Source organism: Triticum dicoccoides, chromosome 5A (assembly GCF_002162155.2).
Source record: "Triticum dicoccoides isolate Atlit2015 ecotype Zavitan chromosome 5A, WEW_v2.0, whole genome shotgun sequence".
NCBI lineage: Eukaryota > Viridiplantae > Streptophyta > Magnoliopsida > Poales > Poaceae > Triticum > Triticum dicoccoides.
Window position 1 is genome coordinate 398,451,857 of NC_041388.1, and position 14,795 is coordinate 398,466,651.

Below are 14,795 nucleotides of genomic sequence, written 5' to 3' on the forward strand. Positions count from 1 at the left end.
AATTATCATCAAGACAGCCGTGGTCACTTCATCTCCACAGATTTCCCAATGTTTTTGGTAAAACTGTGCTGGGAATCCATCTGGGCCTGCTGCCTTTGTCGGGCCCATTTGAAAGAGAGCCTTCTTGACCTCTTCTTTTGTGTATGGTGCCACTAACATCTCATTCATCTGAGGTGTAACCTTAGCAGGTAGATGTTGGAGGACCCTCTCTATGTATGTGACCCCTTCCGTGTTGTACAAGCTTTTATAGAAATCCATAACCATCTCTTTTAGTTCGGCTGGCTCCTCAACAGTAACACCAAGCGCATTAACTAAGGCCTTTATCATGTTTTTCTTCCTTCTCCTACTTGCTCGAAGGTGGAAAAATTTGGTATTCTTATCCCCCGAAGCTAACCATTCAATTCTCGGCCGTTGTCGCCACATAAGCTCTTCACAATGATAGAGTTCAACTAATCGTTCGTTGACTTTAATCTCACGATGTGACAGCCCCATTCTTGCTGGGTCCCCACGAAGCCGCTCAAGCTCCTCAAGCTGCTGTTTTATCTCCTTTCGGACACTCCCAAAAGTCTCTCTATTCCACCTGCCCAAGTTACTTCCCAGATTAGTAAGTTTAGTCTGTAGCTCCTCCGGGTTCAGCGCCGGCTGATCACCGATCCAGCATTGTCTCAATGTATCATTCCATTGCTCATGTGTCTCCCACATCACCTCATAACGGAAAGGTGGCTTGGCTGGAGGACGAGCTTGAGTATCCTCCATATTAATCAGGATCGGGCAATGGTCACTTGACGCCGTTGTGAGGTGTTTCACATATGCATTCGGGAATCTGACAACCCATTCAGCTGATGCAAGCACTCTATCCAGACGGACGCGAGTGTAGCTTCCTCACGTGACCTTTTTCTCCCATGTCCAAAAATTACCTTGATAGCCAATATCTTCCAACATGCAGATATCAACTGCATCCCAAAAGCCCTGGATTTGGGCATTGCTTCGCTCTCCGACTCCTTCATGTTCTTCCGGACGCAGTACTTTGTTGAAATCCCCAAAACAAATCCACGGCAGCTCACTCTAAGATGCAATCCCCTTCATCGTATCCCAAGTCTGGTACCTTAGCTGCGTTTGTGCTTCTCCATAGAAACACGAGGCCCTCCAAGATTCCTTTCCTGGTTCATCCACCTTACAGTCAATATGATACATTGAATAACCAAGAATTTCAATATTTATTGGACTGTTCCAAAAAATTCCGAGGCCACCACTCCGGCCCTGACTACTAACAGCAAAAGCATTATCGTAACCAAGAGTACTTGCTAGTTTTTCTACCCTAACTCTATCAATCTGGGTTTCCACGATACATAGCAGGGTAGGGGCAAATTTCCGTGCTAGCTCATGGAGCTCTCGGACTGTCGCGGCCTTGCCCACGCCACGGCAGTTCCAGCTGAGGAGACTCATTGTGCCTGGCGGTACTCTACCTGGGAGTCCGCCGATGTTGCATCTGACGATTTGCTGCCTTTATTGTTGCTCTTCTCTTGTGTACTCTTCTCATTTATCATTCCTGTTTTCACTCTCTTCAGCTCATGCTTCGGTGGCGGGCTCAACGGTGTCTGTGGCGGGGGCAAGGCTAGCACATCCCCGATGACAGATCCTCCTGAGTTCTGAGAGGTCTCCATCACGGTTTGCTGCGTCCTCTTCTTGTTGCGTTCCGCCTCATCCATCTGTGTACCCTTGTCCTCGTCAAACTCCTCTCCCCCAGCGTGGGCAGCCTCATGCTCGGATCTTGCACTGTGTCCACGGCCACTACGGCCTCCACGACGTCCGCCTCTACGGCCGCGGCCACTCCCAGGGCCTTGGCATGTCCGCATCACCCAAGATGCCCTTAGCTCCTTGAAAACAAGTGCAGATGGAGGGTGGATCCCCGTACCATGCTCCTTGAATAAGTGGCCTAACATGCCACAAACCGCACACCAATCAGGTAGTTTCTCATATTTCAATCTGTAAATTTGCCTCCTTCCCTCCCGTATCATAGAGACAACATTCTTCAAAGGCTTAGTAACGTTGATCCTCACCCATACTCTGTGGAAATTCCCCGTAAAATCTTGCGAAAGTGGTTCATCAAATAGAACTTCACCCACCTTTGCCGCCATAGATGGGACTAGATGAGCATACAGAGGGGGTACATCATGAATTTGCACCCAAATATCAATAGTATCAAGATGGACAGTAGAAGGTTTCGCCAAACCATCATAGGGCTTAATGGTAACAGCGTCTCCTCTGAAGTGCCAAGGCCCATCTTGGATTACTCTCTCCCAGTCTCCCAAGCATGAAAACTGGATCGTATACAAGTTATCCTCTAACGGCTTGAACTGTACCTCTTGGGCAAGATCCCATGCAGCTCTCATGTTCTTGAAAAACCAATATTGACTATATGATTTGACAGTGAACCTTCGCGAGCGCAATCCAACGAGCCGCCTCTGGCGGTGCGGTCTTGTCATCAAAAACTACGTCGTCGAGATCCTCTTCCCGCAGGCCAAGTTCCTTCATCAATGACGCCACACCGTCTATCTCCGATCGGCCTGCCGTATCAGAACCCGAAGCACCATCCGATGCCATCTGCTCTCGATCCCTAACCCGACTAGAGACAATCGGGCCTTCTTCAGGAACCCTAAAAGCCTCCTCCTCCCACGTCCGCCCGGATCAGTGAGCGCCAGACGCGCCCCCTGTCCAGGATCAGAGGTCGCGGACCACGGCGGAGGTAGGGAAATTCAGGTCTCAACGGCGGCGACGTAGATCGCCCCGAGAGGAAAGAGAAACCCTAACTTGAGGGAACATCAAAAGAAAAAAAGTCGACGGTTGAGCGATCAAGCATGATCGAGCGACCAGGACCCATGAGCACTTGCCTTCTTCTTGGGCTGGCCCATGAGCACGGGTGCATGAGCGCCAGGGACCCGTTCGGGAGCTCCGATCGGCCTGGGCGTCGCAGGTGCTGCGCACGCGTGCTGACGATGAAGCGTGAAAAGGGGCAATGCTGCCAAAAGACGGGCCAGGGGTTCGGGTCCTGGGATGGGAATGGGCCGACCCTCTGTTTTGCTCAAGGGCATGGAGTTGACCCAATGGTCCATTGGTAACTGATCTCATGTCCCATTGTGTAACATTTGATTCAACTCGCAGAAAAGAGAGGGAATAGTAAACAACACCATTTTCTCAGATAACATCAGCTAACGGTAGAAATTTTTAGCATTTTAGGATGTCAAGAGTTTATTTTTTTCAAATAAAAACAAGGCATATATGCAGCCTCATTTCTATTTCTACCATGAACACGTAAGCATCACAAGCTATCATATTTGCAACTAATCGTTGGCTGCGGCACAACGCACGTCATACTAAAAGAGAATGTAATTCCCATTAAATAAAATAGAGAATGTAATACTCCCTCCGTCACGGTTTAGAAGACATAGTTAAATTTGCGTGTGTTTCCACAATAGACAAGGTTTAGGGCACATTGCATTTATTTCTAGTAGCTAATTAGTACTCCGATATACTATTTCTATATGCATGCATAGTGTGAATGTTATTTTTTAACCCATCTCATAACCAATAGATAACCACCTAGGTCCCAGAGAATTTCCAAACGCGCCTTCTAAACCGTGACGGAGGTAGTAGCTCACGCTAAAAGAGTGCAGTAATTCACCCGTGATTCAGATGAAACTCAGACTTCACTACACTAAAATCACAATGCCAGCTCAGTTTCGACAGTAAGCAAAAAAAAGCTGTTTCAGTACACACACGAAAAACCACAGAGCAGCTGGCCATTGCATTTGCATTCGTCTTTTTTTTCTAATATACTGTACCTTACATTTTTTTTTCTTTTTTCAAATATACTGTACCTTACATCTCCCAGCCAGCTTGCTGGAAGCAGAACAAAAATCGTCCAGCTCTGAAGCAAAATGAATGAATGAATGCTCCCTCAGCAGCTGCTCTCTAGTCTCTACACATAACCAAGCTTTTCGTGGTCTTTTAACAAGCGCCTGCCAGTAGGCAGCGAAAAACGAACGGAACGGGAATTCATTCACAGTTCTAAATACAAACTCTCGATGAAACAAGAGGATTGGTTGCCACGGCATCGCCGGAGGCACGTGTCGTCACGACATCCCCACCGCGTAGAGCGCCGCATCGGGTTGGTAGTATCTTGTATCCGTTATCTTCGACGGTGGCCAGTACCGGAACACGGATCTGCCGAGTATGTTCCTCACCGGGAGCGGCCCCCTGAAACACCACAGATCACAAAAGTAATCAAACCTGGATTCTACTCCCTCCGTTCCTAAATATTTGTCTTTCTAGACATTTCAAATGACTACTATATACGGATGTATGTAGACATATTTTAGAGTGTAGATTCACTCATTTTGCTCCGTATGTAGTCACTTGTTAAAATGCCAAGAAAGACAAGTATTTAGGAACGGAGGGAGTACTATGTAGCTGAAGCTTATGGGATGAAAATGGAGCTCGGAGCATACCAGTTATGGGAGTCTAAGCTGTTGTTACGGTTGTCTCCCAGCACAAACACATACCCTTCCGGCACAAGCTGCAAGAATAACAGCAGCGATTAGTTCGCGGAAATCGGAAAGGCTGGCATTTCTATAGGCATTGTCATGTATGAATATGCAAGGAGATATGCAACGCTGGGTGAAATATTCTCTGCTACTAGTGGGCCGGTATGTGGCGCAATTGATACTTTTAATGCCAAATTCATTCTAAAATTTCAGATTCTGTTTGCTTTGACCAAAAATCAAACATTTCAATGGGATCATGTCAGCTAAGGCTCCTTTTGTCATTGTGGTGGCTTTTCATAAGCGCTTATTTATTTATATTCGCTCGTAGGTATAAAAGTTTGTTACAAAGATTTCTTCTTTAGACACTAACAGAATAATCTTACTTGCATTAGTAAATACTCCGTATTCTACTAACAAACTACAGGTCCCAGAATTCAGCTAAATTTAGCAAAACAACCGCAAAAAGGCCTAAATGTTCAAAGATCATATAATGTACAATGATGGCATAGCTCACAGAATACAAGATACGCGGTGGCAGAGACACTAGAGACTAGACACAGAAGATAAACATACCAATGGTTCCATCTCATAGTTGTGTGCCTCCAGCACAAATTCTTCATCTTGAAGTACCCCATTGACCAGTAACTTGCCATCACGCACCTATCGAAGAACCAAGTGAACAACTGTTATAGCTCGGCTCGAGCAAAGAATCAAACTTTTTGCAGCACAAGCACAACAAATTACTAGTAGCAACGCAAAGAAACAAACACAAGGCACTACCACTGGGATAAAAGCTTACTTCGACGTAGTCCCCTCCCTTGGCCACAACCCTCTTGATGAACACATCACCGGAGCTGTACCCCATATCCTGCCATAACATTGCACTCAAATTAGCATCAAATTCACCAGTATGATGAACCATGGAAACACTAAATTGGAGAGAGTGGAAATCATCATACCTGAAGAGCTGGGGGAGCACGGAAGATCACAATGTCCAAGATTTCTGGTTCCCGGAACACATATGACACCTACAGATCACATTATATTACAACAAAGATCAGAAACCAAGTAGAGCGAGCAAAATGACAAATTAATCATCAGATAATCCTCCCTAAAATGTTTTACCTTCTCGGCGAGAATCCGGTCACCGACGTCGAAGGTCGGGTACATGGACTTGGACGGGATGGACCTCGGCTCGGCAAGGGAGGAGCTGTAGAGCAGCGGCACGGTCACGGCGGCGAAGGCCGTCTTGGCGTCGTCGGAGCACGAGCTCACCCACTTGGACAGCCAGTTGCTCCTGCTCATTGTGGCACTAGCACCGATGTTCCGGGCAATCGCGCCAGAAGCAGAAGCGGAAGCTCCGGCGGGTGGAACACCGCTGAACGTCTTCCTGGAGGGACGGATCGAAGGCAGCGGTGGCGAGGGAGGAGGGGACGATGGCGCCGAAGACGAGGAGGGGGCAAGGTCGCTGCAGGGGAGCCACCTCGCGGTCTGCAAGAACGGGAGGAGGTGCGCCGGGTTGAACAGCCCGATCGAAATCGACGACGATCCGGCCAGAGACGCGGCGCCGGAGATCCCAGCCGTCGACGACCCAGCCGTCGAACCCTGGGCGAGCACCGACAGCAACCCCACGGCGAGAGGCGGCGGCGGCGGCGGCTTGGACGAAGAGTAGGGCCTCGAAGGGAAAAGAGAGTGGCTTCCGGAGGCGGCAGCGGCGGCGGCAGCGAGGGCCTGAGGCTTGGGGTGGTTGTGGTCGTCGGCGGCGTCATGGCGGTCACCGTCGCTGGCCCGGAGGCGGTCGGGCTGGTGGCGAGAGGAGGTGAAGATGCAGAAGGGGCGCCACGACCCCTCCTGGAGGAACCGGCACCCGGCGGAGGCGGAGGACCCGCAGCGGAGGCCGAGCGACGCGGCGAGGTTCTGCGCCACGTAGCCGGAGTAGGAGACGGTGATGCGGATCGCCATGGCGACCAAGCAGAGGAGCCGTAGTGTTACCGAGAAGAGCTGGATTGGGCGGTCGGGGGAGAACGAGCAACGGGGGACGCGATCGGCTACTGATTGCAGACCATGTCGCCGGGGTTCGACTGGCGGGGCGGCTGGGCGGGGGATGGCGAGGCCGCGGCGAGCCGGGAGAGAGGCCGGTGGGTCGGGCGGCGCTGGCTCGGGGGAGGTGCGGCGGGGTCAGGCGGCGGCGGCGGCGGGGTTAGTGCTTGGCGAGTTGGCCTCGCCGGAGGGCGAGGTCAACGGCGGCGGTCAACGAGGTAGGCGGCGATGTGGGCGTTGCGGGGGAGGGAAAGCGCGAGGCCGACGGGCGGGTGCTGTATATAGACGCGTGCGCGCTCACTGTTGACGATGAGGTGGACATCCACTGGCCCCAAGCACATTTTTGAGAATTTTCCCGGTAATTACTATTGGAAATGGGTTCAACGACAGAAGAAAACAGTGAGAAATGAGCAAACTTATTACTAACTGTTATACCATCATTTTTACTGAATGAGAAACCGCGAGAGGAAATAATATGTTTGTCTTTGCAATCGTGCATCGAGCTTTTTTTTACCATCAATTTTTAGGAAGTCTATGGAACGCATGGTCGAGAAACGTAAGAAAGCAAGAAAAAGACACGATGATTTTGTAGGAATGCAACGTAAAGCAGACAACTGCAAAATATGAAAAGTGCGAATGGTTGATTAGAGTAGCTCTGGTAGAGACGAACCGTCATCAAAATGGATATGGAGCGCGCTCCATGTGCATATGAAGACCGTCAAGGTGATGCGCAAACTCGGCGTCTTTGTATTGGTTGCACCCGTATTAATGTGACTCACTCGTCAATGAAACATCATTTCCCTCCAATCCCTCTTCGATTCCCACGTGAAAATCTCCTTTGTGCCAAACAATTTGGTTTGGAGGAAGCGCACTTTAAAAGTTGGCTCCGAGGCGTAAATTTGGAGATTGAGAGGCCAGATATAGAGGGCGCCTCATAAATTACGATGATTCTGTTTTCGTGGTTTTTTTAATTACTAAAAGCACATTAGCAGTTATCATGACGATTCGAGTCTGCTGGATTTACTTTTAGACGAGACCAAAAAAATGTCTCGGATACATGCGAATGGTGGTCAATTTTTATAGGAAGGTGCAGTGGGGAAGCCACGTACAAGCTGGGTAGTCAATTGACTACCCAGCTTTTTGGTGAAACTAGCTTATAGGTGTAGAAATATTGAAATAAATTTGTGGAAATTCATATAGTTGACCACACAAATTCATATTGACTACACAAGACAATTTTTCTGGCACCGCCACTGGGAAGGTTGCGTAGGAAACCAGTTTAAAAGAATACCGTTCGTTTGTCCAAAGGTTGCGTAGGAAACCATGGCATTTTCTACTATCATTTCCCATATAATTTCTGGGTTTTTACAGAATTGCAAACCAAAATGAAGCATGGAGGAGAATGGCCAAGATCGAGATCCTTCGGAAGAGGAAAAAGATCCTAGATAACGACTGGAAAGTTTAACGGAGACAAATTAGACCGGACAGGCCAGGCCGCTACCTCTCAGAGAAGGAAACGCCGCTGCAGATGGCAGAGTACAGATGTTTATGTGTAGCTCCGTTGACGGTAACGTGAAGCAATGTTTATGCGTAGTGGCTCGTCGCTTTATTACACCACGTGATCGGTATCGCCCCGCTGCTTCTCGGCCCCAGTGACGGTGAGTGAGGCCTCTCTGGCCAGTGATTGGTTGGGCACGGTGGCAATCAGAATTGCTTTGCTGCCAATCGACCGGATAACTGCAACAGGAAAACCGGGAGCAGCAGAGGTCGTAAGCGCTGACGATTCTCATCAGGGAGGAAGAAGGATCCGTCGCGATCAGGTGACGACCGTGCCGCTGCTGCCACAACGATGTACTAAGAACAACGGCGTGTCAGTGAAAATCTAGACAGGTTCGGATGTAGTGAAACGTTAGACGCACCAACCAGAGGTTGGGTCATCGGATGAATCTTCCTTTCCCTGTATGGAAATGGCTAGCAGTAGAACTTACACGGAAGGAACAGCAGCGGACCTTCTCCCGGTCACGAGGGTTTCTAGATTTGTCCAGCTCTTTGTTTTGTTTCAAAAAGAAGAAGAAACTGTCCAGCTCTACTACCTACGTGACGTGCTGAACACTGCCGAGTTCGTTCGTTCAAAAATGGGAAATGGATATGCATATGCTTGGGTTGAAAACTAGCTTCTCAATGTGTCAACCCTCCTCCCCTTGTGTGCACAAAGGCGGGAGCTTCACTCATCAGGACGTCCCAGTCAAAACGAGAAACAGAATTGAGAAAAAGAAAAAAGGCTTCATACTCAAGTGCTGGTGCCGTGCATTCACGCATCCATGCACGACACCACACGCAGAGTGCCACATAAGAGTAATTAACATAACACAATCTTTGACCTGCGTGCCCGTTCCCCAGAACGAGACAGGTCGTAGCAGCTTCATCATCACCATAACAATAAGCAATGAGAATCACTGGAAGGAGTGTCAATTTTCTCCTAGCCCAGCAGCCAACAGCCCGACTCGAAAAGAAACCCCGAAAAATTTATGCTCCAGTGATGACAAAATAAATAAAACACTAGACAGGCTGCAAGACCAAGGTTCTGCAATGACAATCACAAACTAGTTGTGCCATTACAAGTTTACAACCTTTGCCTCTAAAAATAGGAATCTTAGCTCTGTTAGCACTGAGATAGATAGTCCACAGGCAGAACGATGCTAACAACAAGCGTTAGACAAATGAATCTGGTACCAGGCAATTGACAAGATAGATAGTCACCCAAGCTCCACCGGTAGAATTGCCTGGAAAATTAATTACAAGTTTTTTCTTTTCTCAGTAGACAGGAGATACAAGAGGCGCCCGCCCGCATTTCACGGCCGATCAAGTCACGTCTAGCGCCGGCCTCGGGCCTTTGACCTCCCTTTCTGCACCGAACAAAAATAACAAGGTGTGAGGAGATTGACGATCTGACAGCATACTACATCGTGTGTGAAACAAACAAAAAAAAACTTGTGCTTGGCATTGTCAACTACTGCTAATGAACAAAGGATGCTGTCGTAAGATGATGGGAATTTTACTCACAGATGTGCCACCAAAGCTGGACCCGGAAGCTGTAGCACCACCTGTAGGTAGGTACACAAATGGAATGTCATACAAATCACAGAAATGAATTAACAAGGGAAAACATTGTTTAGTTCTACTGAAAGTATAGAGCCACGACATGGGCAGTAACGATACTAACAAATCAAATTAAAAAATGACGTAAAGTAAAGCAGTGTCAGTGTATGCGCAGACATGCTAGCTTTTTTATAACTAGCTGAAGTACTGATGCACAGATCACGTACACTAGTGCTGTCATCAACAGATTGCGCTAAGGTATTAACATTTACATGACACAGTTAATTCCATTGCAGCTACAACTAACAGATATGCTATTTGCAATTCCATTGATTCTGCTAGTCTAGTAAAATCTGCTGTAGATAGTGGTCTAGTGTTGGGCAGTACACAGGAGGAAATTGACAGGTCTATAAATTTTATGAAGCTGCTCAGAAAAAGAAGTTAGCTGCTCAGGAGTTGGAGACTTCCTCCCACTATAGAAAAAGCCGTTGATGGATCAATTTCTGTAGGTGGGTCTCAACTCGGATCGAGACATTCGGATTTGCCGATGAAGAGTACTGCCTTGGAGGGGAAATATGCCATAAGAAAGAAAAATGCAGACACGCCAAAACTGCTGGGAATCACCATAGGGATTCAGCGTTCAACTGAGAACATGTCGCCTCAAATAACAAGATTAGCGGTTTTGCAGCATATACTGTACAAGATTTTTAAAGATCCCAGCGGTGCTGAACTGCTGATACTAACAATTTGCAGCAAGGATACATTCAGATTGCAGCGAAAACTATGGGAGTCATCAAAGTAATGCAAATTTCTAAACACTTCAAACCATTCGGATCTGGGAGAGCCATCAAAGTAATGCAGTACAGCACATAAAACGATTTTGGTTTTACTGTGTGCAACTGACATTTCTCATAGAACCTTTACCCTCATGACCAGAGGTCAATTGAAATGAACATCAAGTAACATACATCACAAGGAAGTTTGAGTACCTCCAAATGGCGTAGAGAATAGTGAAGTTCCAGTTAAAGCAGGTGTTGAAGGAAAAGATGGGGTGATACCCCCAAATCCAGACGGAGTTGGTGTTGATCCAAGAGTGGGAGTGGAGGATGTCCCAAATGGTGTGGACAGCGAGGCTGATCCAGTTGTACCGAAAAGGTTAGTTGTGAGACTTGAAGTTGTTGGTGTTGAAAAGAGACTTGAAGTGGATGGAGCAGAGGCCGGCATGCTAAAAGCTGTGAAGGCACTCGAGGAAGTTCCTCCAGAAGGGAGCAAAGATTGCTGTGGTTGGCTTGTTGCTGGTGCAGCAACTTGTGTTGTGGGCTGTACAGGAGCAGGCAAGTGCAATGTCGGATGGACCCTTTTGGCAGCTGCTTCTTCTTTGGCTGCTTCTCTTCTATTTGCCTCTAGAAATGGATCATTTGCATTGCCCAGACGGCGCTGACCATGTAGATATTCAGTTTTCATCGACACAACATACTGATGAAGATTTTCCACCTGTACAGAAAGTAACATTAGATATTCAGTTTCCATGGACACAATAACAAAAACTTTTCCCCCTCTTATATTGTCCATATACTATTTGATTTTACTAGAAAATTCATCAGTTAACTGCCTTATATATAGGCACTAATAATCAACAATAAATGGCGGATATCATGTTCGCAACTTCAAAAATACTAATTTGAACAGTACATGTTAGATTTCTCATTTCCGTATAAACAAGGTGTCACCATAGAAGTAACATAGATGAATAATAAGATGTTACCTTTGAAGCGACATAGATGAAATAGTCATGCACATTCGACATAACTTTTGGTAGAGATTCCACAGAAGATGATGATCTTTTATTGCTCTCGATTTGAACCAGCTGCTCTAGTTCAGTAATCCACTTGCAGCATTCGTCAAGATACTTCTCAAACTTGTTGACAGTTTGCAGCATAAAAAGGGAAGGCCTCTTTGGGACGCCACTATAGAAATCATTGGTTGGTCCAGGCTGATTGGGCAGAGCTCCAGCAGGTCCAGAAGGATTTGAAGAACCTGTGGCTGATTTGAGGAACCTTGGTCTCAACATCATATATGAGCGAATAGCAAATTCTGTGTTCCACATCATTTCATTGACAACAGTCATCAACTCCTGAACAGATACCTTCTCTCTCTCAATTACGGTTGCAGTCCCTGCGAGTTCCTGTTAAAGCAAATGAATAATTATCTGCCCAAGGAGGGATGTTCTAGGAATAGGTAGCATGTGCTTTATGAACGTATGTATTACCCAATTAGGAATAGATAACACTCCCTATTGCCACAAATATGCTTACAGTTATGGACTAAAACAGATGTCATTCTGGAGGACAGAGGCCGAGACAGAACTTCCAATATCTTCTAAATTGCTTAGATACTTGATGAAAATCGTATGTGTGAATTTTGTCATGAAAAGGTACTTCCATAATATGTAATTCTGTGGGGTATTACAACTATATTACGATAAAAAAAACAGTGGCAGAAGTTGCATTTGGAGACCATGCCAGTGTCCAAGAAGACTGCTTTCATAGGGAATACAAGGACCATTACTTCGAAATAAAATATTCAATGCTACATGGGATATTAACTTCAAATTTTCTTCTCTCTTTTTTTCTTTTGCAGAACTCCAAAAATATAATGGCTGGCCCAATCTTAAGGTATAACCCTTAGCCTGCACTGTTTCACAAACTTATTTACATTTCTGTGCTAATATATTAATTTAGCTGTATAAATGTTCTTTTTTCTTTTACAAGAGACAGTTTAGTCACTATTCCTGACAGAGGAATTTCTGATTGTGAACTAAGCTTTACCATCTAACGATTAAATTGCATATCTTACAGTCTTGCTAATATTGCTTACTGGGAAAATTCCATTACAGAATACTCTGTGCTAAGACGATACATGTCCATCATTCAGGGAACTAGTACAAAATAATACGCAACATTCAGGCTACTCTGTTCCAGTGGGGAAAAAAAGGAATGCCTAGGTCCTACTACTAGGTGACACATACCGCCTAGCGCTTAATCATGCTATGCATGCGCTTAAGTGAGATAGGCGCTAGGCAGTGACAAAACACACAATTCTCTTCTTGGGTCAAGTTTATGATATCAAATATGCAGACGAATATCTTTTCCAATTGAGAGTTGAAGGTGAATAAGCACAATGCTATTTGTCTCCATTGCACTTCACTAGCTCATTGATCTTCCAGTGGTCAAATGGATACTTCCTCCGTCCGCGAATAAGTGTACTTCTAGCTTTTGTCTTAAGTCAAAGTTTTAAAACTTTGACCAACTTTAGAGGGAAAAGTAGCAGCATTTATGGCACTAAATTAGTAATAGTCCGTTTTGAATTATACTTTCATAATATATCAATTTGGTGTCATATATGTTACTATTCTTTTGTATATAGTTGATTAAAATTTTAAAACTTTGACTTAGGACAAAAGCTAGAAGTACACTTATTCGCGGACGGAGGGAGTATGTGTGAAAGTTCATTGTTTCAGCAATGGAACAAGACAAAAACAAAGATACATACACTCCATGCAATGAGAAACTTGAGCAAGGGAAATAGTCGAACCTGAGCAATGTGACTTGCATCGAGCTCAAAATTGACATTCGAGATTGAGGAGTCATGAAGGCGACTGCACTGATCCAACCTTTCACTCTCGTCCTTGTACTCCCGTATTTTATCCCTACAAGATTGATTGTTAGCAAACCACATTCTAGGTATTTTCAGCACAAAAATCTTCCAGGTAATTCAGAGTGTAGACTGCAGCAGTATGACACCAATTGCTAAACAGATAATGGAAGGATACAAACTCCTGTAACCCTAAGCTCATAAAATTGCCACCTCCATGCCAATAGAAGCAGCAGCTTAACAACCCAGCTTAACTGGCAAATAAGATCATATAGAACACCAAAAGCACTTGTCTTTCGCCCAATACCTCAAATCAACAATAATGGACACTACTAAACCACCTCAAACAGAAACCCTCAACAATAGTAGTACAATAATTCAGCAAATTAAGAAAATTGATGCCTGGGAAACTTGAAAAACGCAATCTTATCGCGCAATGTCTTAATTTGAATCACACGCGCACATAAAAACTACTCCACTCATCCAACCCAACGACAGTGCATTTCACTAAGCTGACCTAGTATAGAAGTATGGTACAATTGGGTAAACAACAAGGGGTGAGATTCCAATCAATTGGAGCAAACCAAGAGATTAACCAAAAAAAATTGTAACCAATGACGCCCCAACTCATCACACAGAAAAGAAGCATACTTTTTTTTACCGGAAAATAGAAAGAAAAATTTGGGAAGCCATACTCGATCTGAAGCAGCGCCTTCTGCGAGTCGGCGTGGAGCTCATCCCACTTCGTGTTGTACCCTGCGGGCTTCCCCTCCTTTGTATACAGCATCAGCTGCTGCTGAGGCTGCGCCGTCGGCGCGGCCTGTTGCTGCTGCTGCTGCTGCTGTTGTTGTTGCTGCTGCTGCTGCTGCTGCTGGGGTTGCTGGAAGTTAAACTGGAACGGCGAAGGCGACTGCGCCGGCGCCTGAGTCTGCGCCGGCGACGGAGTCTGAAACGGGTTCTGCGGCGCTGGGGTTTGGAACGGATTCTGCTGCGTTGGCGTCTGGAAAGGGTTCTGCTGCGCCGGCGAGGAGAAGGAGAACGCCATTGCCGCGGATGGCGGAGGGGCTCCTCTCCGGCGAGGGCGGCGCGGGGAGCCGGGGATAACGGGACGAGGAGATCGAGACGGAGTTAGTGGGCTCTGGGCCGCGTGGGGTGGGCTCGGCGAGTTCTTTAAACCCTAGGAGACCGGAAAGAGAATCAGGAGCGGAGTGGACAACTTTACGGTTTTGCCCCCGGTTAGAAGATTCAAAAGCGATTTTTTTTTCGCGAATACGCTAAGGATGCGTACCTTTTCATTGATAGAAGGAGAGTGTTTACAGCATGAGATTAAGACGACACACTATGCCATGTACACAAGGAAGGCATGTAAGTGGTCATCAAGCAAACAGATAGGGTTGCTCATCCCCTCAACATCCTATCCTAGGTCTGTGGGATGATGTTACCAATTGCGGTGGCGCC

General features: G+C 46.4%; 2 protein-coding genes across 2 annotated transcripts; both read right to left on the reverse strand.

The window, feature by feature from the left end:
* Positions 1-3,770: 3,770 nt before the first annotated feature.
* Positions 3,771-6,827, reverse strand: LOC119301796 (thylakoidal processing peptidase 1, chloroplastic-like). The gene is made up of 6 exons (XM_037578773.1): positions 5,670-6,827; positions 5,504-5,572; positions 5,344-5,412; positions 5,118-5,204; positions 4,509-4,576; positions 3,771-4,257 (listed from the first exon to the last, which is right to left on the reverse strand). Exons 1-6 carry the CDS (start codon positions 6,504-6,506, stop codon positions 4,134-4,136), a joined length of 1,254 nt encoding a protein of 417 aa, XP_037434670.1. The 5' UTR covers positions 6,507-6,827; the 3' UTR covers positions 3,771-4,133.
* Positions 6,828-9,124: 2,297 nt separating this feature from the next.
* On the reverse strand, positions 9,125-14,484 carry LOC119301797 (nuclear pore complex protein NUP58-like). The gene is made up of 6 exons (XM_037578774.1): positions 14,033-14,484; positions 13,278-13,392; positions 11,449-11,868; positions 10,673-11,177; positions 9,648-9,688; positions 9,125-9,490 (listed from the first exon to the last, which is right to left on the reverse strand). The coding sequence occupies exons 1-6, from the start codon at positions 14,380-14,382 to the stop codon at positions 9,458-9,460; spliced, it is 1,464 nt and encodes a 487-aa protein (XP_037434671.1). The 5' UTR covers positions 14,383-14,484; the 3' UTR covers positions 9,125-9,457.
* Positions 14,485-14,795: the final 311 nt, after the last annotated feature.